The 25,720-nt window shown below is 42.6% G+C and overlaps 1 protein-coding gene across 1 annotated transcript in view; it reads right to left on the bottom strand.

The window, feature by feature from the left end:
• The window catches only part of DNAH11 (dynein axonemal heavy chain 11), a 324,415-nt gene that overhangs the window by 12,869 nt on the left and 285,826 nt on the right, over positions 1-25,720 (bottom strand). The window contains exons 69-76 of the mRNA XM_044246194.1: positions 24,510-24,680; positions 21,358-21,480; positions 19,742-19,935; positions 18,405-18,553; positions 17,421-17,548; positions 14,575-14,802; positions 9,115-9,306; positions 6,121-6,240 (exon numbers count right to left, since the gene is read on the bottom strand). Of these exons, the coding sequence (XP_044102129.1) occupies positions 6,121-6,240; positions 9,115-9,306; positions 14,575-14,802; positions 17,421-17,548; positions 18,405-18,553; positions 19,742-19,935; positions 21,358-21,480; positions 24,510-24,680 (1,305 nt within the window). The remainder of the gene's footprint in view (positions 1-6,120; positions 6,241-9,114; positions 9,307-14,574; positions 14,803-17,420; positions 17,549-18,404; positions 18,554-19,741; positions 19,936-21,357; positions 21,481-24,509; positions 24,681-25,720) is intronic.

Genomic DNA, 25,720 nt, shown 5'->3' with positions numbered 1-25,720 from the left:
AAAGAAAACTGTAAAAGTTTCCATGTGCTCAAAGAGCTCTGTGAATCCTGGTTCTGAATCCCTTCCCACCCAAGGCTTTTATGAAAATCTGCTGCTTGGTGATGAGGCCAGAAGAGTAGAGCGCTCTGCATATGGACCTTTGGGGGAGGTTATTTGAGGAGGTTATTGTTACTCCTCAAAGAGTCAATAATTCTAAAGAGACATTTCTCCAAAGAAGAAAAATGAATTGCCAATAAGCACATGAAAAGATGCTCAGCATTGTTAGTGTCTAGAGGAATGCCAACCAAAACCACAACAAGGTACCACTTCACACCTACCAGGATGGCTAAAGGAAAAAAAAAAAAAAGGATAACAAGAGTGTCAGCAGAGACGTGGAGAGTGTAGAACCTGATACGCTGCTGGTGGGGATATAAAATGGTGCATCCACTTTGGAAAAATCACATGACAGTTCCTTAAAATGTTAAACAGAGTTACCTTATGATCCAACAATTTCATTCCTAGGTATACACCCAAAGGAAATGCAAATGTATGTTCACACAAACGCCTGTTCATAAATGTTCATTAGCAGCATTACTGCTAATAGCCAAAAAACAGAAACAACCCAAATGTCCATCAGCTGATGAATGCATAAAGAAAATGGTGCATGCAATGGAATATGATTTGGCCATAAAAAGGAAACAATGACATATACTATAGCATAGGTGAACCTTGAAAACATTATATTAAGTGAAAGGTAGTGAATACAGAAGGCTGTGTATCATTCTATTTACATAAAATATCCAGAACAGGCAAACCCAGAGACAAAAAGTCGATGAGTAAGTAGTTGCCTGGGGCTGGGGAGTCGGGGAGAGGATGGCGAGTGACTCCTAATGGGTACAGGGTTTTCTGTGGGGGGTGACGAGGTGTCTAAAACAGACTGTGGTGACGGCACAGCTGTGAATATGCCTAAAGCCTTTGGATTGTCCCAAGTGGAATTGGTAAACTTCTGTTTGAATTTGTCTCAATAAAGTTATTTGGAAAAATTAATGGCATTGTGCTCAAAGAGAATGAGACTCCGCATCATGCCCCCCCACCAATCATCAAGGATTTGAAGTCATTTTTACAGAAATCAGTGTCAGGCGCAATTATTAGGCACTGGGAAAGCCAGCATCTCGCCTGACTCTGGAGGACTATGGTCCTTCTTACATTTTGCTTTCTGGCATTTAATAAAAGCACCACCTCTTCTGCTGCCCCTCCAAGCAGTCCTGCCTAGTTTAGCCCCCAGCTCAGTCTGAGTCTAAACACATGCATTTGCCCTTCGCCTTTTGAGTAAAAAATGCCATGGCCCCAAAGTGCTATAAGAGATTTTCAGAAATTACTCAAGGGTAGATTCTATCATCATGAGGTCTTCAGAGCTGACAGGTACTGGAGTGATTTTCTAGACAGTACCCTCATTTTGTAAATCAATAAACTGAGGCACAAGGAAGTCCTGCACAAAGCTGGACAGCAAGTTAGTGGCAGAACCAGAACCTAGAGCTCCCGGACTGCCTGGTTTTGTTCACGGCAGCCCCCTGGGCACCCACCGCGCAAAGCACAGACACGAGTCAGTGGATTGGTGCTCCGAGCTCCAGATACTGCACACAGATCAGCATTCCAACCGATGCAGCGTGGGGCAGACATAGCCTGCGGTCCGTGCAGTCTGACTGCGAGCTCGAATCCTGGTTTACCAACTGTCTGACCTCTGGGAATCTGGGTTTCTTCTCTGATTATGTGGAATATTAATACCTACTTGGCAGGATGATGGTGCAGCCCAGAAATAACACAGATGAGATGTGGAGTGCTGACCCCCGGCACAGAGCAAGTGTTTAATAAATTGTTTCCATTGTTATAATCACAGATTAAATCTAGCCAAGTATGCAAGAGATAGCATGGAAACTTACACTTAATAATAAAAGACCTTCTAATTATTAAGCACGTTGTTCTAACACTGCACCAATGTTTAAACCTAACACCAAACCTATGATATGGGCCATTCTTATTCAGTCAATGAAACTGAGGCTCAGGGGAGGGGCCTACAACATAAGCAAATACAGGGAGAATTGAGTGTGAACACTAGTATTTTTTTTAAAGATTTTATTTATTTATTTGACAGAGAGAGAGAGAGAGGGAGAGAGAGAGAGATCACAAGCAGGCAGAGAGGCAGGCAGAGAGAGAGGGAGAAGTAGGCTCCCTGGTGAGCAGAGAGCCCGATGTGGGGCTCAATCCCAGGACCCTGAGATCATGACCTGAGCCAAAGGCAGGGGCTTAACCCACTTAGCCACCAAGGTGCCCCCTAGTATTATTTTTTATCTCAAAGCCCAGCCTCCTAATGGTTACTTTGTATTACCAGAAGAGTTTTTAATATATGACGATCTTCAGGTGACCTGATACCTTATTTTCTAAAAGTAATTTTCTGTGTTACTCATTTAGCATTGCCATGTGCATGCTTTAGGTGAGAGAATAATATTAATAAATAATTCCCTACCTCTTGCTAGAGACCTGGGAGGCACACTGCCATCAGGGAACCCTCTCCCAGGGTTTCTGTCACTTATCCAGCAAGAAACCCACCCATCCTCCTCACAGGACAACACCATGAAGGCATTCTGGGCGGAGCTTTAAATTCCACACCATTAATGAGTTGCTTTTCTGATTATGTTTCAGTGCAACCAGAGGTACTAATTTCTAAATAAGTTAACCAACGTGAGGGGTGACTGGGTGGCTCCATCATTAAGCATCTGCCTTTGGCTCAGGTCATGATCCCAGGGTCCTCGGGTTGAGCCCAGCATCTGGCTCCCTGCTCAGCGGGAAGCCTGCTTCTCCCTCTCCCACTCCCCCTCTTGTGTTCTCTCTCTCCTCACTGTGTCTCTGTCAAATAAATAAATAAAATCTTAAAAAAAAAAACCCAACAAACCCAACATGAAAAGTGGTGAAAAGACGTCCTGCAGATGCACAGGTGTTAGATCAAGCTCCTGAAATACACAGCAAGAGTGAGATACATCTGCAAGAGAACAGAGTAACTGGGATGTTGCCATGTTTTTCTGCCACCAAGTAGCAAGGGTTTGAACTTCCTCTGTTGAGCTGAGAAGTGGTACTGTCCGGGGAGGAAGCCAGACAGCAAAGGAAGCATTTTGAGCCTGAAAACATCAGCAGATCTGCACGGAGGGTGGATACCTACATTTCTAAAGGGCTCACCCACACTCCGCTGCTGCCCCTCTGTGTTCATTGTACCGCTGTTCGAACGGTAGTTCAGACTTGGGAAGGTTAATGGACTGTCTAGTTTGGCAACAGTCATTCGCTCCCTGTCCTCAGGCCCGAGCCAGAGAGGGAACACCAGCATGAGCTTCTCACTCTGCCCCGTGACCTCCACCACTGCTTGGAGAAATCAACCTCTGTAAAGGTCGCGCGCCTGAAACTGTTTATAGCTTTCCCATCTCCATGGCAACCTGCTCCCAGACTTCTTCTGAGGAGGGACTTTGAATTGGAGTAAATTGACAGTGTCTCTCTGACCTGTGAAATCCTGCTCATTAGAACTAAGGAAAGACTTGGGAGACTCACGGCAACGGAAACAAATAATGATCACGTGGCAGGAAAGGTGGTTCATTTTGGTTTTTTTGGCACTGTCCCCAAATTGTTTAACATTATTAAAAGTAGTAAAAACCAAAATCTGTCCTCAGTTTTCTATATTAGACAACAGATAATACACATTTTCTATTACATGATTATTTACTTCTCAAAATGCACTCGAGGAAGGGGATCAAAAACTATGTAATACTTTCATGAGATGAAGTTCTCAGAGAAATTATCAACAGGAGGTGGCTCAAACAATGAAAAGTATGCACTACTTTGTTATTTTTTATAGTCCTTAGCATGTTTGCTTTTTAAAGCTTATATTTAGGGGCACTTGGGTGGCTCAGTGGGTTAAAGCCTCGGCCTTCAGCTCAGGTCATGATCTCGGGGTCCTGGGATCGAGCCCCACATCAGGCTCTTTGCTCAGCAGGGAGCCTGCTTCCTCCACCCCCTCTCTGCCTGCCTCTCTGCCTACTTGTGATCTCTGTCTGTCAAATAAATAAATAAAATCTTTAAAAAAAATAAAGCTTATATTTAAATTCCGGTTAACATATCATGTAGTATTAGTTTTAAGTGTACAATACAGATTCAACACTTCCATACATCCACTGTGCTCATCCCAAGTGTCCCCCCAATCCCCATCACCTATTTTACCCATCCCCCATCCACCTAAACCATCAGTTTGTTCTCTGTAGTGAAGAGGCTGTTTCTTGGTTTGCTTTTCTTCCTTTGCGCCTTTCTTTTGTTAAATTCCACACGTGTGAAATCATGTGGAATCACTTGTCTTTCTCTGACTTACTTCCTTTGGCATTTATACCCTCTAGCTCCATCCATGTCCTTGCACATGGCAAGATCCCTTCATTTTTATGGTTAACAGCCCACTGTCATATAGACACCAATGCTTCTTCATCCACTGGATGGACTCTTGGACTGTTTCCACAATGGGGCAATTGTAGATAATGCTGCTATAAACATCGGGGTGCATGTGTTCCTCTGAATTAGTTTTTGTATTTTCTGGGTAGATTCCTAGTAGTGCAATTGCTTGATCATAGGGTAGTTCTCCCCCCCCGCCCCAACATTTTATTTATTTGAGAGAGAGTACATGAGCAGGGGAGAGGGAGAGAGGGAGAAGGAGAGGGACAAGAAGACTCCCTGCTGAGCAGGGAGCCTAATATGGGGCTCGATCCCAAGACCTCAAGATCACAACTAGAGCTGAAGTCGGGCCACCCAGGTGTCCCCCATGGGGTAGTTCTATTTTTAACTTTTTGGGAAAACTTCCTACTGTTTTCCAGAGTGGCTGTACCAGCTTGCATTCCCACCAACCATACTGGAGGTTTCCCCTTGCTCCCCATCCTCACCGACATCTGTTGTTTCTTGTGTTGCTGATTTTAGCCATTCTGACTGGTGTGAGGTGGTAGCTCATTGTAGTTTTGATTTGTGTCTCCCTCATGAGGAATAATGTTGAGCATCTTTCCATATGTCTGTTGGCCATTGGTAGGTCTTCTTTGGAAAAATGTCGATTCATGTTTTCTGCCCAATTTTCAGTTGGATTATTTGTTTTTTGAGTGTTGAGTTTTAGAAATTCTTTATATATTCTGGTAACTACTAACCCTTAACCAGACACGTCACTTGCAAATATCTTCTCCCATTCTGTAGGCTTTTAGTTTTATTGAATGTTTCCTTCCTGTGCAGGAGCTTTTTGTTTTGATAAAGTCTCAATAGTTTATTTTTGCTTTTGTTTCCCTTGCCTCAGGATGCCTATTAGAAAGATGGTGCTCTGGCTGATGTCAAAGAAGTGACACGGCACACCTTTAAATATAGTTGGTATCCTGTTCAAGGGCGAAAAGAGATATAGGGTGCCCTGTGTTTCCATGAAATAGGCAATGCCTATGACCTCCAAGGGTTACTCCTAAGATTCAGTCAGTTTCTGTGAGGGTCCTTTGCCTGGCGTGGAACATGAGGACTCACAGATAAATCAGCGAGGAGGTCTTACTGAAACAGATTTGGATTTCACAGATCTGAGATGGGGCCCCACACTCTGCATTTCTGGGGCATGTGGGTGGCTCATTGGGTTACGTCTTTGACTCTCGGTTTCGGCTCAGGACATGATCTCATGGGTCCAGAGATGGAGCTCCCTATCGGGATTCATGCTTAGTGGAGAGTCTGCTTGAAGAGTCTCACTCTCTGCCCCTCCCCCGACTCATATGCCTGCATGCTCTCTTTCTCTCAAATAATAAATCTTAAAAAAAAAAACCTCTTCATTTCTAACAAACTTCCAAACTCTGTGACAGTGGTGCAAAAGGTCAAGATTCCTCAGTAATATTTAGGAAGCATTTATACAGTGATATTATTTTAAAAGATTCTTAATCAAGGAGCCCCTGGCTGGCTCAGCTGGTGAAGCATGTGATTCTGGATCTTGGAGTTGTGAGTTCGAGCCCCATGTTGGGTGCAGAGATTAAATAAATAAAACTTAAAAAAAATTTTAAATCCTTACTAGGATTTTCTCTTCTGTAAATGACATATAAAATGTCTTACCAGAGATGGATTCACGAATTCTTCCAAGTACGCCCGACACAGTTTGCGATCCCAGTCATCTGTGATGTGGCCTCCATACATGATCTCACCAAAGAGGTAACGGAGGTCTTCCCATGGGACCTGGGAAGGACGGCACATAGATGTTCACCACCAGACCCCCAGCATCTGCCTCAGAGATGCCAATCAGCAGTACACGCCTCTCTCCAAGTACCTCTAACACCATGTTTCCCCAAATCCCCACCAACGGGAGCATTTAAAAGAGGTTCAGAAATGGTCTGGGTTTCTCCACAGAATTTCTTGACAGAATTACATTCGAGGTGTTTAAATACATTCGGTGAAAATTCACGAACACTGAATGCAGATTTTAAAACAATTATTCCTAGAGCATGCCGCGCAGGGAAACTTGATATATTCAAAATCTCATTCAAAAATTAGGAAAAGGTATTGGTTCACAGGGCCTTTGTGGTACGTCACGTTTTTAGGATGTGATAGCAGGTTTTAGGATCCATTTAGGCAAATGAAGAAAACCTTATACAATCTGCGTTTGGGGGATGTTTAGGATGCCCTCTCCTTGTAAAAATCCCAACAAACCAAACCCCCTGCTGCAGACTGATTTGAGGGTTTGGTTCATGGCACAACTGGCCTACTCCTTGGCTGTTCTAAGGGTTCTGACTAATGACTGGACCATGTGGTCTTCAGGAAATACCAGTATCTCCTCTCTATTTGGCTTAGCAGGATTTGAAGCCTCTCTCTGCTACCCTTTAGCTTCCTCAGGGTTTGCAAAACATGCCAGTCTGTGATGAAGCCTTTCCAGACAGGAACCTTTATACCCTCAGAGGCAGTAGATTGCCTCCCAACAGTTCAACTAAAAACTTAATTATAGCCTTCGTGGGTTGCACGATGTGACAGAACAAGTAAAATTGCTTCAACTATTCCAAATGTACTGGTTACAACTTTATTTGAATTTGAATAAACGAACCTCAGAGAGGTCTTTCTTTAAAGCTGCTCTGAGGTGGGTGAGGAATACGGGAGAAGCGAGCGGACTGAAGCAGGCTCCCGGAACCACCCCGGGGGAACCTTCCACGTCACCCTCGTGAAGTGGATGGGCGACAGAGACTTCTCTGTTTCGTTTCCCTGAGGGCGGTCCGTTAGTACGGGCTGTACGTTCTACCAGCGGATATGCACCACCCTCAAGATTTTCATCAGCTAGGGCTCTATTATTTTCAATAACTGAAATTTATTTTCAAATCCTGATCCTGTTTTCATCATATGCCTTCTTGAAAAGGGCATTTTGTATCACCAAACTCTGAACATAACCTCACTCCCAAATCTTGGTCACTGGCTTGGCCACGTGCAGTGAATGCCTTGGGTGCAGACATCCGAGAGAGGACAGAGCATTCCGAACTGCAAGCTGTGCTGTTCCTGGGATGCCAGCGGGAGCAGCAGCACAGCGGGAGTCACTAGGGCCACCGCAGGGCTGCTAGGTCTCGGGACATGAGAGCCAGGGGCAAACAGGAGTCCGCTCCTCTCTTTCTCCCCATCATTTCTACCTCGGCTCTGTACAAGAGTCAGCTGAAGTGGACAATAGTCCTTGTTTCAGTGTCAGGGGACAGTTGTGAAGGACTTGTATAAGAGGATTAAGTGATTTGTTTCACCTTCTCCAAAACTATTATAAGAGTCAATTTTACCTGCAACACTTTACACAAAATGTGTTAAGAGCAACTCAAAATATTATCCATTACGAGGATCAAAATATGCTCAAATTTTGTCTATTTAAAAAGTGATAGCTATGCGGGCACCTGGATGGCTCAGCTGGTTAAGCACCTGCCTTCGGGACTCTGGGATCAAGTCCCTCATCAGGGTCCCTGCTCAGTGGGGAGTGCGCTTCTCCCTCTGCCCCTCATCCTGCTCATGCGCTCTCTAATAAATAAATAAAAATTAAGGAAATAATTTAGAACATGACAGATATGGAATGCTGATCATACATACAGTATTAAAGCCACTTATTTTAGATACAACTTACTCAAAATATGTTCCTTGGGAGAACACGGCCACGTTATACACTCAGTGTACCTATTCTGACAGCGATCACCTCACCTTTGAAGCTTGAGAAGACTTATTTGGTAACAAAAATTTTAACAATGGTTACCAAAAGAACACATAGGGACTCTCTACCCACAGAAACACAGATGAGATGAGTCATTTTAAAGGCCCTTTACAGAAAGTGTGGCCCAGGGCACAACAGCTGGTTGGACAAATGTATCTCAATTGTAACAGATTTAACGGAAGGGAAAAAGTTTCCTTTATGAAGACTAAGCCAGAAAATTCCTACAAATGGCTCTTCCTTTTTGCAATCCAGTCACAGGGTTTTTAAGAGTTTACACAAATGTTCTTGATGAAGCATTCCCGTGCCCATCTGTAAAACGCATTTTAGCCATGAAATAAAATCATTCATCTACCTTTAACTTCCAATCAAGGGGAACATTACTGAGAAAGTCACAACAAGGTGGCATCCTTAATACATAATAATGACATATGCAGGAAATGCACCATTATTTATACATGTGACGCGCTGTAAATTGCTTCCATCATAAGAACTAATTGTAGTGATTATTAATGCAGTGTTATGAACTGTCAGAATTGCTGTATGTAATTACATTTGTGCAAATGCTTCATTACCTGCCTAATGAATCTGGCATATATGCACATGTAAACCACTGTTTTTGTTAACATAATGAAGGACATTTTTTTTTTTTTTTTTTGGCAGTAAGCTGCTGATGTAGAACTGGTTTGACCTATCTTATGAAGTTTGAGCCTCCACTGCTGGAAAACCTTTGATCTGGTGTATTTTCACACTTGGCAGAAGATGCATATACAGTGTCAGCTATTTCAATAATAGCTTCAAAAGAGAAATTATGGCCCATTTGATAGTGGCCAAAGACTGACAGATTCAGTACACTCTTTGGAAGAGGTTATCTGACCACTAGCACTTACATGAGGGTTTGCCTCTAAATAGTTGTAGAGGACGTTGGCGCAAATGGTGAGGTCTCCAGGACTGAAGGGATAGCTGCGGCTCCAGCCCCGGGGGCCAAACCTCAGTCTCCCAGCCACACAAGCATGGAAGTAGCACAGAGAAAAGAGGACGCTTTTAAACTCCTGCTCCTTGGAGCACGACTCAAGTGTATCCTGGGAAGAAAGGACAATATTTGGTTACCCTTCTGCACCCCTTCCAAGGGCAAGGGGTTGCAAGTTCACTGACCTTGTAGATAACTTTGAGGGAGATCTAGGACAAGGGCTACCATGCAATTCTAAGCCTGTCTGTCTATCCTATCAGTGCATAATAGGAGACTGACCATTTGGCACTTGCCAGTCTGTTAATTTCAGAGGAATGTTTTCACTTTGCTTCAGTTATTTTACCGAATGCTTCTAAGTTCGCTAGAAAATGACGCAATTCATTTTGAGCAGTGATGGTATTGCTTGAGATCTGAGCAGTGATGATACTGCTTGAGGTCATTTTCCCCTGCAAAATTCTCCTTGAGAAATCTAGCTGACCAAAGACCCCACCTTTGTATCATAAGCGTAGCAGAATACCACTTAAACCCCAGCCCTTCATTCCCTCTGGTTTCCCAGTCATACAGGTTACCTGGGCATGTGGCCACCCATCAAAAAACCATTTCCCATCTTCTCTTGAAGCCAGATATGCCATATGACCAAGTTCTTGCCAAAAGAATGTGAGTAGAAGTGATGTGTACAATTTTCATGTCATTTAGTTAAAAGAAAGTTGCTTGCCCTGGTAGTCACTCTTTTCCTTTCTCTGTGGGCTAGACATGAGGTTGACCAGACAACTGGGGAAGCCGTCAGTGAGTTCCAGGGGAGACACCTACCAGCCTGGGTGTGTGGCTGAGCTCATGAAACACAGCTGCCAGTTATATGTGCAAGAAGTCATCTTGCTGGCAGTACTCTAATTCTGTAGTGTCCCCGAGCTCATATAATCATCCTGACAAATGGTTTCCTCCCAATGAACTTAGGGTAGAATTCATTGCTGGGTGGAGAGAATGGCATATGGAAGACGGGAAAACACACCCTGTAGACTAGATCTGTAACATCTTTTTGAAATTGCAGAGGGAAAATTAAATCCTAGCATGTTGTATGCTTATGGCTCCCACAGCCATAAAATTAAAAGGTGAACCACCACCATCCAATCTCTGTCTTAAAGGTGGTAGTACATTCTCAGATTCGGCAGTTCTGTGAGGCAAACAAGGACTACTTCAACTGATGTTGGGCACTAGAAGATGATAAGGCCAAAGCTGTACCTTCTTCCCTTATCCTTTAAAATGGCCCAATTATAGCCAGTCTACATTTAAAATGAATCTGACAACTTGGACCATCTACAAAGTGCATTTAGCACCTTTCAGGTGGGAGATCAGCCGTGGTCTCCCAGGCAACTTCTAGTAAAAGTCTAAACCAAACCAAGACTAGACTTGTTCCCTTGTTCTAGGAGTAAAAGAAGCTTTTTGGTTTCTTTATGACTTACTCTAATAAGAATCCAATGTTACTACCAAATGTAGTTCTAGAACTGGCCGGGCCATCCGCAGTGCGGACCCAACTAAATCACTAGGTCATTCTGGAGCACTAGGCCATTTCTAGGTAATTTATGGGGCTTGAAGATATATAATCATTAAATGTAACATTTCTACAAACATAAAATGAAAGACAAGCTCATGAAGGAAGAAAATAAAAAACCATATAATTGGAATTAATCTTGAAGAATATAAAAAATGTATTAGTTTTAAATGTAAGAAGTTTCTAGGAGACAAAATAGAAATATCAAACTTTTACTTAGGAATTATGATCTAAAAGTCACCTACCATCTTCCTGAATAACACAGTCCACAGAAAACCAATGTACTACAATAACTAAGTACATTAATTCCATAAATATTTCATATAATAGATTTAGTTTTATCCTCAGTGCTAAAAAGAAAAAAAAATTACAATGTGGGCACCTTGGTGGCTCAGTTGGTTAAGTGTCTGACTCTTAATTTCAGCTCAGGTCATGATCTCAGGGTTGTGAGACCTAGCCCCACCACTGGGTTCTGTACTGGGTGTGAGAGCCTGCTTAAGCTGGGAACCCATTTAAGATTCTCTTTTTCTCCTCTCTCTCTTTCTGCTCCTCTTCCAGCCCACCACCCTTCCTCAAAAAAATTACAACTTAATGCCATTTCATTATGCCCTGATAATATAAATGCCAAATATGAATTATAAATGAAAAAAATATGAATCAAGTTTTTCAAATTAGGAAAAAGTATGAGTCTACCTAACATTCTACATTTCAGGTCAGTTGTATTTTTACAAACCAAAAGATGAGCAATTTACCATCAGAAAATACACAAACAGCTCAGAGACCAGAGGACAGGCATCCACACTCACATAATAGCAGGTGGTATGCACACAAATGCCAGTTTTATGTGTGCAATTACCAGTTATTTGTTTCTGTTGCAGATCTTACAGAAAAAGAAATCTAGGCGCACCTGTGAGGCTCAGTCGGTTAAATGTTCAACTTTTTTTTTTAATATTTTATTTATTTGAGAGAGAGATAGACAGTGAGTATGAGCAAGGAGAAGGTCAGAGAGAGAAGCAGACTCCCTGCAGAGCCGGGAGCCCGATGCGGGACTCGATCCCAGGACTCCAGGATCATGACCTGAGCTGAAGGCAGTCACTCAACCAACTGAGCCACCTAGGCGCCCTGAACGTTCAACTTTTGACTTTGGCTGGGGTCATGATCTCAGGGTCTTGGAATTGGGCCCTGTGCTTGGGCTCCACACTGAGCATAGGGCCAGCTTGAGATCCTCTCTCTCCCTCTGCTCCCCCTTCCTTCTCCTGGGATGTTCTCTTTCCCTCTCAAAAAAAAAAAAAAAAAAAAAAAAAATCTGTATCTTATTTTAAAAATGTGGTTATTATGTTTATATGAAAGGAGCCTAAATAGTATTCCCTTATGACTCCTTCCTTCCTTCTTCTTTCGTTTTTAAAAAAAAAGATTTTTTTAAAGATTTTATTTATTTATTTGCCAGAGAATGAGAGAGAGAGAGAGAGTGCGAGCGCACAGGCAGGCAGAGAGGCAGCAGAGGCAGAGGGAGGAGCAGGCTCCCTGCTAAGCAAGGAGCCCGATGTGGGACTTGATCCCAGGACGCTGGGATCATGACCTGAGTCGAAGGCAGCCGCTTAACCAACTGAGCCACCCAGGCGTCCCCATTTTTTTAAAAATTTTTTAAATTTAAATTCAATTAATCAATATATACTGCATTGGTTTCAGAGATACAGGTCTGTGATTCATCAGTCTTTTTTTTTTTCTCCTATTAACGAATAATGCATTATTTGCCCCAGGGGTACAGGTCTGTGAGTCATCAGGCTTACACCTTTCACAGCACTCACCATAGCACATGCCCTCCCCAGTGTCCATAACCCAGCCACCCTATCCCTACCCCCACTCCCAGCAACCCTCAGTTTGTTTCCTGAGATTGAGTTTCTTATGGTTTGTCTTCCTCCCAATCCCATCTTGTTTCATTTTTTCCGTCCCTACCCCCAATGACCTCCTGCCCCTTTAAGTACTTAAGAGTCTTTCCAATAGTTGTCATCTTTAGTTAGTCTAAGTGGCTTTCTAGATAAGTCAAAGGAATGAATACTTTCATAAATAAACTGGAACAGGGGGTAGGGACTCATGTATAAACTTTGGGGCATCTGTTCATCCCTTCCATGATATGCAACATATTTTTCAATGGGCATTTCCCTGGGGAGAGTGTCCGTGGTTTTATCAGATGATCAGAGAGGTCCTTACCAAAAAAAACAAAAAACAAAACAACAACAAAAATAGAAAAAACACTGATGGACAATTGGGCTGAGGCATATTTGATCATGACATGCTCACTTTCCCCAAATACAGATAATTGTCCTATGGGGGCTGGATAAATCCTATTTAAATATATTAAATTCCTATTTTGTATTTATTTTGGGAAAGAGGTTGAGAATGTCCTAAGTGGTCAGAAATTATCAACCAAGGAATAAAAAATAAATTCATGTCTGCCATGGTTCCCAAAAGAAAAAGTACTGCAACTATATAATACATTCAACAAGGTTTCCTGAGTGCCTCTTTCTACACTCTACAGTGTTTATATAGCCTATAAATTAATTAACTAGACAATTAACTGTATTCTTTGAAACTATAATCTTAGATGGCCAATTATTATAATTCTTTCATAATGTTGACTTGAGTATTGGTCCAGAAGATACTAGAGAGAAATGATAATATTTCTAACAGGAGTCTTAATATTTATACCAAACCATGTGCATTTCCTCTTTAGGTTTCGTCCTACTTCTCCTAATAAGAATACTGTTTCCAGGGTACCTGGGTGTCTCAGTTGGTGAAGCATACCACTGTGGATTTCGGCTGGGCTCATGATCTCAGGGACATGAGGTGGAGCCCTGTGCCAGGCTCTGTGCCAGGCATGGAGCCTGCTTAGGATTCTCTCCTTTTCCCCTACCCCAAACCCCTTGCTTGCACTCTCTTTTTCTAAAACAAACAAAATACTGTTTCCCAAGGATGTGTAAAAAATCAGAGGGAATGGCAACTCAGAGAGACAACAAAGGATACTTGTTTGAAACACTTGATTACTCTACAGATAGTTGTGATAATTTGCCCAAGGAGAATCATAGGAGCATTTGTGCTTGTGTTAAGGCATTTGTTTTATTTTGGAAGGAAATCCAAGTGTAAATAAGGTGGCAAGATGGATATACAGGGAGAAGATGATTTAAGTCTGCTAACGTCAAAAGCGGATCTGACACACTGAATTTTATACTGGAACTCTTCCCATGTCTTTACTTGCCGTCCTCAGGAACAGCAACCAGAATAATAGTGGCTTCTCTTCCTGTGCGAAGAGATACTGGTCTACCATGTTTGTCTTCAATAAGTGGGTTCTTCAGAAAAGGAATGTAATTTATTCTCCTTAAACATGTGGCTGCAGTATATATATATATTTTTTAAGATTTTATCATTTGAGAGAGAGAAAGAGCTCATGTGCGAGCCTGAGTGAAGGTGAGGGAAGGGGAGAGAGAGAAGCTTAAGCCGGCCCCACGCCCAGTGCAGAGCCTGACATGGGGCTCCATCTCATAGCCCTAAGACCATGACCCGAGTTGAAACCAAGAGTAGGATGCTTCACCAACTGAGCATGTGGCTCTAGTTTTAACATAGATTGCAAAACATAGATAGCAAAAACATAGATTTTCTAGTCATTGGAACAGGGAATGACAGGGGGATCCTTTCAAGACATTGAACTACACATTGGGATTTCACTTCATCCCTCTGCACCAGACACATGTGTAGTAGCTAATGCCCCCCGCCCCCGGTTCTGTGAGAAAACTCTGACTCTGCCATCAGACCAGGCTTCTTCTGCTTACTTACCTGATCAAAGTTGTAGAGGGCGGCATGCAAATTGGCCAGCATTCCTGTGGGGGGTTCATTAGTAATTTTAATGGCATTCTCCAGCAGTCCTTGAGGGATGATGTGTTCACGAGGTGTAGGTGCAGGTTCAGCACTCATGAAAACCCGGTAATCTCTGTGGCTTCCTTGGCTGAATCTTTCGAGGAGTTTCTCCAAGGTGCCTAGCCACCTGGCTACCAAATGGACATTCTGAAAACACAGTATGGCTTATAATTCTGGTGAAAATGAAATATGTTGCTTAAATGATGGGATCACAACATTGTCTTATATATCAATGGGTAGAAAACCAGAGAACCAGAAAAACTCAGAAAACCAATTTTTCCTGTATTATCACGTTAGGGAACAAAACCAAGCACCAAAATGCGACTGCACAGTGAACACGTGGTGGGTTCCAAATCAACACAGCTTAGCGGTGCAAACCCCAATCTCCTTCCAACACACTTAGCCACTTCCAACACCCACCCATCACCTTGGAGGTGGAGTTTCCGACACTTTTTTTCATTACAGTTCAAACTCAGTTATGAAGACTTACCTGGGCAGTTTAATCAAGTCTAAAAATTAAAAGCCAGAAATGTACCTCACCCATTTCATTGTTTCTGATACCAACCGCCTCTACTCAGGGTCTACTCATAAGTAGACGAACTCCAAAGGATGAGACGGGTAAAGGGGTAGCCGAAAAAGAAATCTCTCTTTGTTCAGATGCTCTGCAGGTCCCTGAAAGGTTAATTTCCTTAAATCCTAGAACTTTTAAAAATCATGAGAGAAACCAATGTCACCACCATCACTTCATGATTTTCAGTTTTATGATTCACAATCCTCCAGCCCTCCCACCCATGGAGTACATGGTAGTTGGTCTTGTGAGAACAGCATGAAAAGGCTCCCTCCCTCTGGCGATGTCCTTAATGTAGTGATTGCAACATCACACCTAGGAATATGTAGTTATTTCCAGCGAAGAAAAACATTTGATATTATATAAGCTACAAAAAACCCAAAGAATAAAGGCAAATAGGGAATGGAATAATAATATAGATATCTATCTTTGCAACAGTTCTGTTGTAAGAAGATCTAATGCCAATTTAGTTGTTCACATTATGAGGCTTTTTCTTCTTTTGGCTAATACTGAACATATACTGGCAGGTGTCATGGCTGAACTGTGTCCCCACAAACTCAAATGTTGGAAGTCTTAACCCTCAGTACCTCAGTGCTGAGTTACTGTATTTGGAATAGGTCTTTAAAAAGGTAATTAAGAGTAGACACAACAATTAGACTGGGTCTCAATCCAATATGGCATCCTTACAAGAAGAGGTGATCAGGACACACACACACACACACACACACAGAGGGGAGACCATGTGAAGACACTGGGAGGAGACAACCATTGACACACCAAGGAGAGAGCCTTTCAGAAGAAACCAAGCCTACTGACAACTTGATCTCAGACTTTTGGCCTCCAGAACTGTAAGAAATTGCATTTCTGCTGATTAAGCCACCCCATCTGGGACACTTTGGACTGGCAACCCTAGCAACCTTCTACAATAAGTAAGGGCTCTGAGTTTCCCGCCCTCCATGCTCACTATTAGGTTATAGCCAAAGTACTTCTCACACCTGACTGTGAACCTCACACAAGCAAGCAGAAACAACAACAACAATAAAAACTGTTTTGCAAGCTCAAATACGACTCCTCTATCTTATGGCCTACAAGACCTTCCTTGAGAAGTTCACTTGAAACAAATACAAGGGTACTCTAGGCAGTGACTTTGCGGTCAAGGAACAGAAAAATCTCCAAGTGAGCCATCCCCAGACACAGGCATATTCTGGACTCCAGTCTCGGCGTTCTTGATCTTTGAGGATCTTCCTGAGGGTCTTGGCTTTGACATTGGCTAGATTCTTATGCCCACTTGCCCAGGGGCAGCGATGCCTGGGCAACATTTGTAGCGAATCCATGTATCTTGGACCCATTTTGCCCGTGAAAATAGATTTTAAAAATCCAGTATGTCAATTCACAAGCCATCTGGTGTATATCTGAGACAAAGATAGATACCATCCTGCTACCTGTGCGCAGGTTTTCTCTGGTGTGTGGGCTTCTGATAAAATGCTAGTCGAACATCCCTTGAAGGGCTCTATCTGACCACAGGAACTGACCACTGTAGGGTCTGGTTAAGAGCTCATTCGCATGAGCATACTTATCATATGCCTACGCGGATATAATTCAACGTACATTGCAAACAACATAACAAGTTCCCATTATGCTGGTCTCCCCTTTATTCAAAGTCCTGCTTCTCTTTTATATGGCAACAAGGTACTAAAAACCTCAAGAAACTGAGATAGCCACAGGACTGCGGTCAAGTCCCGCCTCAGGCTCCAACTCCCCCCACCTGCTGCTCCCCCTGCTCGTGCTTTCTCTCTGTCAAATAAATAAATGAAATCTTTAAAAAAAAAAAAAAAGGCAACTTTCAAATGTGAGATATTATGACAATGGCTTTGGCAATCTATATACAAGCCTGTTTATCTTCTAGCACTCTTAGAATGTTCCAGATATCTGTAAGTCAGGAGAACGCGGGGGTTTCCTCTAATATTTTTAAATTTCAAAGCATAATGGCCTGAAAATCTCTCAAAAGATGATCGCTATCCTTAGCAGCTGAGTCCCTCAACACCTTTGGAGGGGTCTCTAGTCCTGAGAGAACCCCAAGGACCCTGCAAATCACCGTCTGTCAGGAGGACAGATCATTCCCATGGGCCTGGACAACTCTGCACCGTCCATCCCTCGTGATCATTCCCAGTGTTGTCCAAGAAAATGCCATACTCACTTGGAGGATGACCCAGTGTCCTCCTTTGGAGGCTTTCTCCAGGGCCTTTTCTGCCACCGTCTCCTGACCTTGTCCTAAAGACACATTGTGGAGTTTTCCCGAGTCGATTGTAAACCCCAGTCTTTTGCCTGTGCGAGCACACAACAGGATAAGAGGAAGAGTGACTCAGGAGAGGTAAGAGGAGTCTGGAACTTTCTGTTTCATGTCCACCTGTGGTTACGGCTGCCACCTTCTAGGTCGCTCGCCTCAAGAATCCAATCCCAACTCCTGTCATTTCAGCAAGTAGCATTTTGAGCTCTCTCAACAGCTGCCTCCTGGGGCGCATTAGCAGAGCCTGTGGAAATCAGTTCCTCTGGTTTTATGGTAATGAAGCTTTTGACATTTTGATAGATGGCAAGTATTGTTATTGAGCTTTATTAACTCTTGCTGGAGTAGCAAAGCATTTCCTTCATAAAAAAGGAGCAACGTGTGGTAGCTATCACATCATTTTTTGAACAAATTGGCTCATTGGGTAAATGCAGGAGCCTCTCACCTTGTGGCCATGCTTGAATCGAGCACAGTCAGGTCACCGCTCTATTAACCTGGTGTTCTCGGTGTGGGCTGTGGGGAATAGTAATCCACAGCACAAAGCGACAGTGCCTTGCACAATCGAATAGGCTTGCTCTAATGACCACTATTTTAGTCACAGGGGGCACAAGATTACACTAGAATGGAGAAAATTGCCCTCTGGCCCTTACATAGTCAAAAGGTGGAAAACAGTACAAAAGAAACTTGCATTATGCCAACCAGAGGAATGTTCCATTTGAACAGTTCTTCAGGCCACAGTGTTATTAGCCTTACGTGTTCCATATACTCCATCTCCCACAAATGAAAAAGAAAGAAGGAAAGAGAGAGAATGAAAGTAACTGGCTGTGAACCAAGAGGCAGGCTGGGCGCGTGCTGGGCGATAGGGAGGGCGGGAAGGCAAGGCTCCGGTCGCCTCACCGAGGATCTCGAGGTCTTTAAGGGCGTCCACCCCTGGAGACAGGATGAAGAAGATGGGCGTGTCCGGGCTGCTATCTTCAAATGCTTTAACTAAATCCACTCTGATCCTCCCCACATACTTGGCACCCAGCTTTTCCTCCACAAAATTCCTAATAGAAAAGGATAAGGCAAAAGACAGCATCAGTGCTCATGACCTTGAAAAGTGCCACAACTTGGATCAGCTTAAATCACAGGCACAGGAAGGAAGCAAACTATGTTCATTACATGGGATATTTTTGCGGAACAATACGAATCCAGCTAGATTTATGCATCAGTGTCAGTGAAGTCCCTCCTCGCTTCAGAAGCTCTGAAAATCAGAAGCCTATATTCTGTTTTGGGGGCTACTGAGACCCCCCCCCCGCCGACTGAGTCCCACCAGCTGCCTGTGTATGGCTTTGTATCCCCCCCAAATCTCCTGCCAGATCCCCCATTACTTATTAACAGTTCATTAGATTTGCCACAGTGCAATTTTCCAGCCTGCTGGGTTTCTCATGAATATACAAATGCTTTTTGGGGTGTTTCTAATATAGGGAAGCTCAATTAAGCAGGATTATTTTCCTGCAGTATCAGATTTAGCAGAAAGTAAGTACTACTAAGCAGAATTAACTTGTAAAGTAGGGCACGCAGAGGCATCTGCAAAGGGGAAATTAGTTGGCCAGAGCAGAGGAAAAGACTGGAGGTGTGTCACTGCTGTTGAACGAGGAGCAGAAAAGGAAGGAACTTGAGAACTCTTCGGTTGGTGAATTCAAATGAGAACACGACTCGTGTGAATTAGGCAGCATATTACCACTGAGGAGCCAAAAGGGCAAAGAAAAACGACACACGGACCAAGATGCAGACAAGGGTTCCTGCTTTAAATTGCATTGGTTGTAAAGTTATAGGACTATCAGTGTCTCAATGAAAGGAACTCATTTTTGTTTGATGTGTAAAATCTTCGGAGCCCAAATGCTCCAGTTAAATAAAGACAGTGGAAATTGCCCTGGGAAAATGCATGCTCTTGGCCTCTGAACTCTGTTGACACCCATCTCCCAGCTAGAAGATTTCCAGTGGTTCCCCGTCTCCCCTCCTGGTGTCAGAAGCAAGGTATTAGGAAGGGCAGTCTCAGCCTAATGACAGACCGGCACACTGGTTAGCGTTCAGTGAATTTCAGTTTCAACAGTAATGATGAAAGTATCAGATTTTCCGGCAGCATCGTGGCTCATGAACAGGGACCACAAATGCCTCCCCCAGAAGCTCCTTGCCCCTAAGACTAAGTTTCTTCTAGGTCACTGTATTTCCAAAAATGCTAACGGCCCCACCTGAGAGCGTATGTCATTCTGTCAGGGCGTACTGCTCTCAAAATAATCAGCTTCTGTATTAAACTTTTCTTCTTCCATTCTTGTGGCAACTTCTCTTTCTCTGGGCACTCGGACTCAGCCCATCTCCTCCACTGTTTGGCCGATCCTTCCACATCTCGGTCTATGCCTCGAAATTCTTCCAGGAGGGCTACTGCCTGTCATACAAGGGGAAGACACAAGATGGGGGGTAAATAGCTTAGAGTCTGAGACAGGGACCAGTGAAGTACTGAATCCTCTGTCAACAGGTGGGGCTGGGCAGTCTTCGTTTCTTGCCAGATGTGCTCTACACCCTTTCCTCCCCTGCTATGAGGGTTACTGGATTATTGGCACTAAACTCCCTGGTTCTCTGGCTGGGTTGGGTTTGGCCAGGAGGGGGCACTGACCAGAGACTGGAAGGCTAGAGGAGAGGGTCGCAGGGGTATTTCTTCCTCAGCTGTGGTGACATAGGCTGGCAGTGACTATGTTCATCTACAGAAGGTCACAGCTCCTATAGGTTGGCCGCCTCCCCTTACTTCATTTCTCCACAGTTTCAGTAATTACTCCTTTCTTCCATTTTCCATCCCCATTCCTGGCTGATTCCTTTAGTCTTCTTTCCATAGGATGCAAATACATTTTTTGTTAAAGTTTTTTTTATCACCCCTTTGAATGAGCCATCTGTTTTGTGCTGAGACCCTGACTGATCAACAAATAGACTTGAATTTATAATTCTACATAACCTAGTTAAAAATTCTACTACAAACAAATCTAAACATACTATAAAACTAAGGGATGGGGTGCCTGGGTGTTTCAGTGGGTTAAGCCGCTGCCTTCGGCTCAGGTCATGATCTCAGGGTCCTGGGATCGAGTCCCGCATCGGGCTCTCTGCTCAGCAGGGAGCCTGCTTCCCTCTCTCTCTCGCTCTGCCTGCCTCTCTGTCTACTTGTGATCTCTGTCTGTCAAATAAACAAATAAAATCTTAAAAAAAAAAAAAAACTAAGGGATGATGGTTATTTTCAATAGACAGAAAGTTTCCTTCTTAGAAAAAGAATGAAGCAAATACCATGTGTATGTTATCATACAAGCTTCTTTAAGGATTCCAAAGTCTAAGGGAATAAACTTAACAGTAGGATCTTCTGACTGAAAAATGAGGTAAGAATCGGCACTTGAGGTTGATGAATAACTTTTTTCTCCACAATATTCTGTTCTGCTTTAACACTTTAAAATGAGAATAAACTACTGTGTTGTTATATAATTAACACACAAATTCGTAAAAAGTGGAGAAGTATTATAAAAAAGAAAACAAGCCTGATTTAGGTAAATTGACAAAAATGTTTCTTGACTTTTACCAAAGGTCCTGCAGAATATACATATTCATTAACTTTTCCACCCATAAGTAGGTCAAAGTTTCTTTACTTTCAAATAAGAAATTAATCACTGTATACTTTAGTAATAAAAAGACAATTTGAAATTACACAGCGTATTTCTACAAATGAAATGGGATATAATCCATCATTTGTATTTTTAAAACATTTCTACATTTGGCAGAACTGATACTTGAAATAAGTTTTAGAAAGTGAAAAGCCCCCTTCCTCACATACCTTGAGAGCACTCCATGACTGAGTAGTTAGGAAGTCAACAGGACTCAGGTAAGTGTGTTCAACTGTGAACCGGAGCAGGAAATCCAATTCAAGAGGGTCTATCTCTTTCTTTCGCAACAAAATCTTGAGGGTACATGAAATTGAAAAGGGTCATTTAGTTTATATCAAGATCAGGACATAAGAGGTAGTCACCATTTAACAGACAGGACTGAAAAGGCAGAACCAAGTCCACTAAACTTCACCTAGCTGTTCTAAAGCTGAAATAATAAATCTCAGATTATGCTCATGAACTCAAAACCCTGCCTGAAAATCTAGTAACAAATAATTATGAAGACTATTTTTTCCCCAATTTTAACACATGACTATTAGCAAATTATTTGAAATATACATTCATATTTAGTCTTTTGCTCTTAGATCAAACTTGTCTTAAAACTGGTTCCATGGGGGCGCCTGGGTGGCTCAGTGTGTTAAAGCCTCTGCCTTTGGCTCAGGTCATGATCCCAGAGTCCTAGGATGGAGCCCCGCATTGGGCTCTCTGCTCAGCAGGGAGCCTGCTTCCTCCTCTCTCTCTGCCTGCCTCTCTGCCTACTTGTGATCTCTGTCTGTCAAATAAATAAATAAAATCTTTAAAAACAAAAAAGCCAGAAAAAAACTGGTTGCATGAATTGAGAAAGCCTTGGGTGGTAATGGATCAAATTACTAAACAAAAGGTAGAACCAGTATTATAATTTAGTGCTAATACGGAAGTTACACTGAATAAACTATGAGATATAAGAAAGATTTTTTTAAAAGAGAGGTGGGGAGGAGCAGAGGGAGAGGGAGAGGGAGAATCTCCCAGTTTAGAGCCTGATGAGGAGCTTGGGCTTGATCTAACAACCCTGAGATCATGATCGAAGCTGAAATCAAGAGGTGGATGCTTGAGAGACTGTGGACTCTGAGAAACAAACTGAGGGTTTTGGAGGGGAGGGGGATGGAGGGATGGGTGAGCCTGGTGGCGGGTATTGTGGAGGGTACGCATTGCATGGAGCACTGGGTGTGGTGCATAAACAATGACTCTTGGAACACTGAAAAAATAAAATAAAATTAAATTAAATTAAAAAAAAAAAAAGAGGTGGACGCTTAACACTTAGTCACCCAGGCACCCTGAAAAATTTTTCTTAAATGTGAGATTAAGAAAAATAAGAGATTATTGTTTTATAGATACAACTCAACAAACAGAGTAAACTGAAATAAACTTTAGAAAACTGCATTAAAAATCCGTTAAGTGCATAGAACATTTTGGGGGGTGAAAAGGGGGATGAAATATTCTTAACTTTCACATAAAAATTATAATACCATAGAAAGTTAAACAGGTAAAGTGTTGGAGCTTTATGCTATTTTAAAACTCTTAGGTACTAGGCTCCTGGGTGGCTCAGTTGGTTAAGCAACTGCCTTCAGCTCAGGTTGTGATCCTGGAGTCCCAGGATCGAGTCCCACTTTGGGTTCCCTGCTCCACAGGGAGTCTGCTTCTCCTGCTGACTTTTTTCCACTCCTATTCTCTCTCTCTCATTCTCTCTCTCTCTCAAATAAATAAATAAAATCTTAAAAAAAAAACAAAACTCTTAGGTATCTTCAAAATGCATTATGAGTAGTAACGTATTAAAAATATTTTATTAAAAAAGAATAATTTATTAATTGCTTTTTTCATAATTCAATTTATTTCAACAAATAATTGTCATATGTATATACATACACGAAGTTTTGATTTACAAAAATCGTCAGGATTTGTGATAAGCTATAATTTATTTTTTATATCTGGCTTCCAAGGAGGAATTTTTTTTTTTTTTTTTAGACAGAGTGTGAGTGGTGGGGGGAGTGGTTGGGGAGGGAGAGCAGAGGGAAGGGAAAAGCGAGAGATTGAGAGAGAGAGAGAGAGAGAAACTCAAACAGACTCTCTGCTGAGCACAGAGTCCTGTTTGGGGCTCGATCTCACCACCGAGTTGATGACCGGAGCTGAAATCTAGAGTTGGATGCCTAATGGACTGCATCACCCACATGGCCCAGGAAGACAGTTTTAAATAGACAATGTGCATACACGTGCGTGCATATCATTTATTCTCAATCCTGGCTTTTTACCGTTAATGAATAATACGTGTAAGAACAAAAATTTCGTTTTGTAGTATCTTGCTCCTAGTCCTCACTTACATTATGAAGCACCTATACCTACATATTCTTAAATAACCCAACGAAATCTACAAGCACTGAAAATATCGAATGTAATAGTCTGTCACTGCTAATAGCAGGGGCTTATAAAATGCCTTCTTTGGGCAAGGCACTTTGGAGGGCACAGCACAGATGAGGCATTGACCTTTTGTCAAGATGTAGGCTGATAAGAAAAAGTTAGACAGCAATAACACTAATGAAAGGACACATGCTTATTCCACCTAGGGTCCAGTCCTCAATGTTTTCTTCCCATCATGGGCATCTTTATTTAAAAGCAATCTTTGCTGGGGCACCTGGAGGGCTCAGTCCGTTAAGCATCTATCTCTTGATTTTGACTTGGAGGATGATCTCAGGGCTGTGATACAGAGCCCTGCGTCAGGCTCCCCGCTCAGTGAGGGTCTGTTTGAGACTCTCTCTCCCTCTACCCCTCCCCCAGCTTGCTCTCTCTCAAATACATACATCACATCTTCTGCTGAAGTCCATATCAAGAAAAGGAAAAGGAATAAAAGGAGAGTAGATCTCACTAAAGGTGGCAGTGTGAAACCTGGAGCTCTTTTACGCATTCACTGATTTCTAAAGGGACAGAGAGACTCCTAGGACCATCCAGATCTAGACTCATAATTCTGATCTCAAGCCATCTCCCTGGTAGTACCTGGCAGGCTCTGCACAGGACCTGAGAAGCGAGGGGGAGGTCTCACTGATCTGTTTTTCAGGGTGACGGCTAATGTGGGTCACTTAAAGTGCATACCCCTCCCCCAAACCAACACTTCAGAACCTACTCAAAGGCTGGGACATGTCCAAGTTTACCCTGGGAAATTCAAACTTACTTCATACCACCAAGGGCTTCCAAGAAAGGTGTCGTGTCTTCCTTCAGTGGAAATAAAGCATGTAATAAACAGAGGTAGGGGACTGTGGCTCTGGGGATGCTTTCAAGTGACTGAATTCCTTACCTGAAAAGCCATCTGGGATAGGAAGGTGAGCTTGTCCCTCTCAAACAGCGCCTGGCTGGTATAGAGGAAGATGGCATGTGTGACGTTTTCCATTAGGATCGAGATGCGCCCCTGCACGTCCTCCACCTTGTCAGCCTGTTCGATTGCCCTGAGGAACAGCATGTTGAAAGCCTGGGGAATTCAAAGTGACTGGTAAGACTGATGTCTAGCTACCCCCAGACACACAGTAGAAATGTGGAATCACTTTGTAAGTTTATGTTGAACTGTACATGAAACTGCCAAACTGTTTTCCAAACATGGTTTTACCACTTTGCCTTTTCATCAGCAACATGAAGGAGCTGCAGTCGGCAACTGTGCTGATACTTGTTACCGCTGGGCTTGTACAAATGTGGCTATTCTTTTTGGTATACAGTAACACTTCATTCTGCTTTTCCTTTTTCCTCATATTTTTCTGAGGAATACTGAGCATTTAAATATGTGCTCAGGGGCAGTACACACAACTTAGCATAATAGGACATGTCTGTTCAAATCTTGCATTGAGTTGTCTTATTGAGTTGTACAAGTTCTTTACATATTTTGCTTGAAGTTCATTATTAGATACATGTATTGGAAGATTTTTATAGTATGTGGCTTGCCTTTTCATTTTCTTAATGTCTTTTGAAGACCATATATTTTTAGTTTGATAAGATTTCACTTATGGGGCGCCTGGGTGGCTCAGTGGGTTAAAGCCTCTGCCTTCGGCTTAGGTCATGATCCCAGGGTCCTGGGATCGAGCCCCGCATAGAGCTCTCTGCTCAGCGGGGAGCCTGCTTCCCTTCTTCTCTCTCTGCCTGCCTCCCTGCCTGTTTGTGATCTCTGTCAAATAAATATATAAAATCTTAAAAAAAAAGATTTAATTTATTATTTTCTTTCTCTTGTATGCTAAGAAATCTTTGTCTAACCTAAAGCCCAAAGACTCTCTCCCATTTTTTCCTAGAAATTTTATAGTTTTGCTTAATTATTTTGAGCTAATTTTGTATAAAGTGTAATGTAATGGTTCAGGTTCATTTTATTCTTTGGGGATATCCTGTTTCCTCAGCACCATTTGTTGTAAAAACTATCCCTTCTTCACTGACTTGGTATCACTGCCAAGAATCAACTGATCAAACATCTGTGGGACTATCTCTGGACTCTATGTTATCTACATATTTTTCTTTAGGCCAATTAGTATA

This window comes from Neovison vison, chromosome 4 (assembly GCF_020171115.1).
Source record: "Neovison vison isolate M4711 chromosome 4, ASM_NN_V1, whole genome shotgun sequence".
In the NCBI taxonomy this organism is placed as follows: domain Eukaryota; kingdom Metazoa; phylum Chordata; class Mammalia; order Carnivora; family Mustelidae; genus Neogale; species Neogale vison.
Note: the sequence above shows the minus strand (reverse complement) of the source record. Positions and strands in the feature narration are given on the sequence as shown.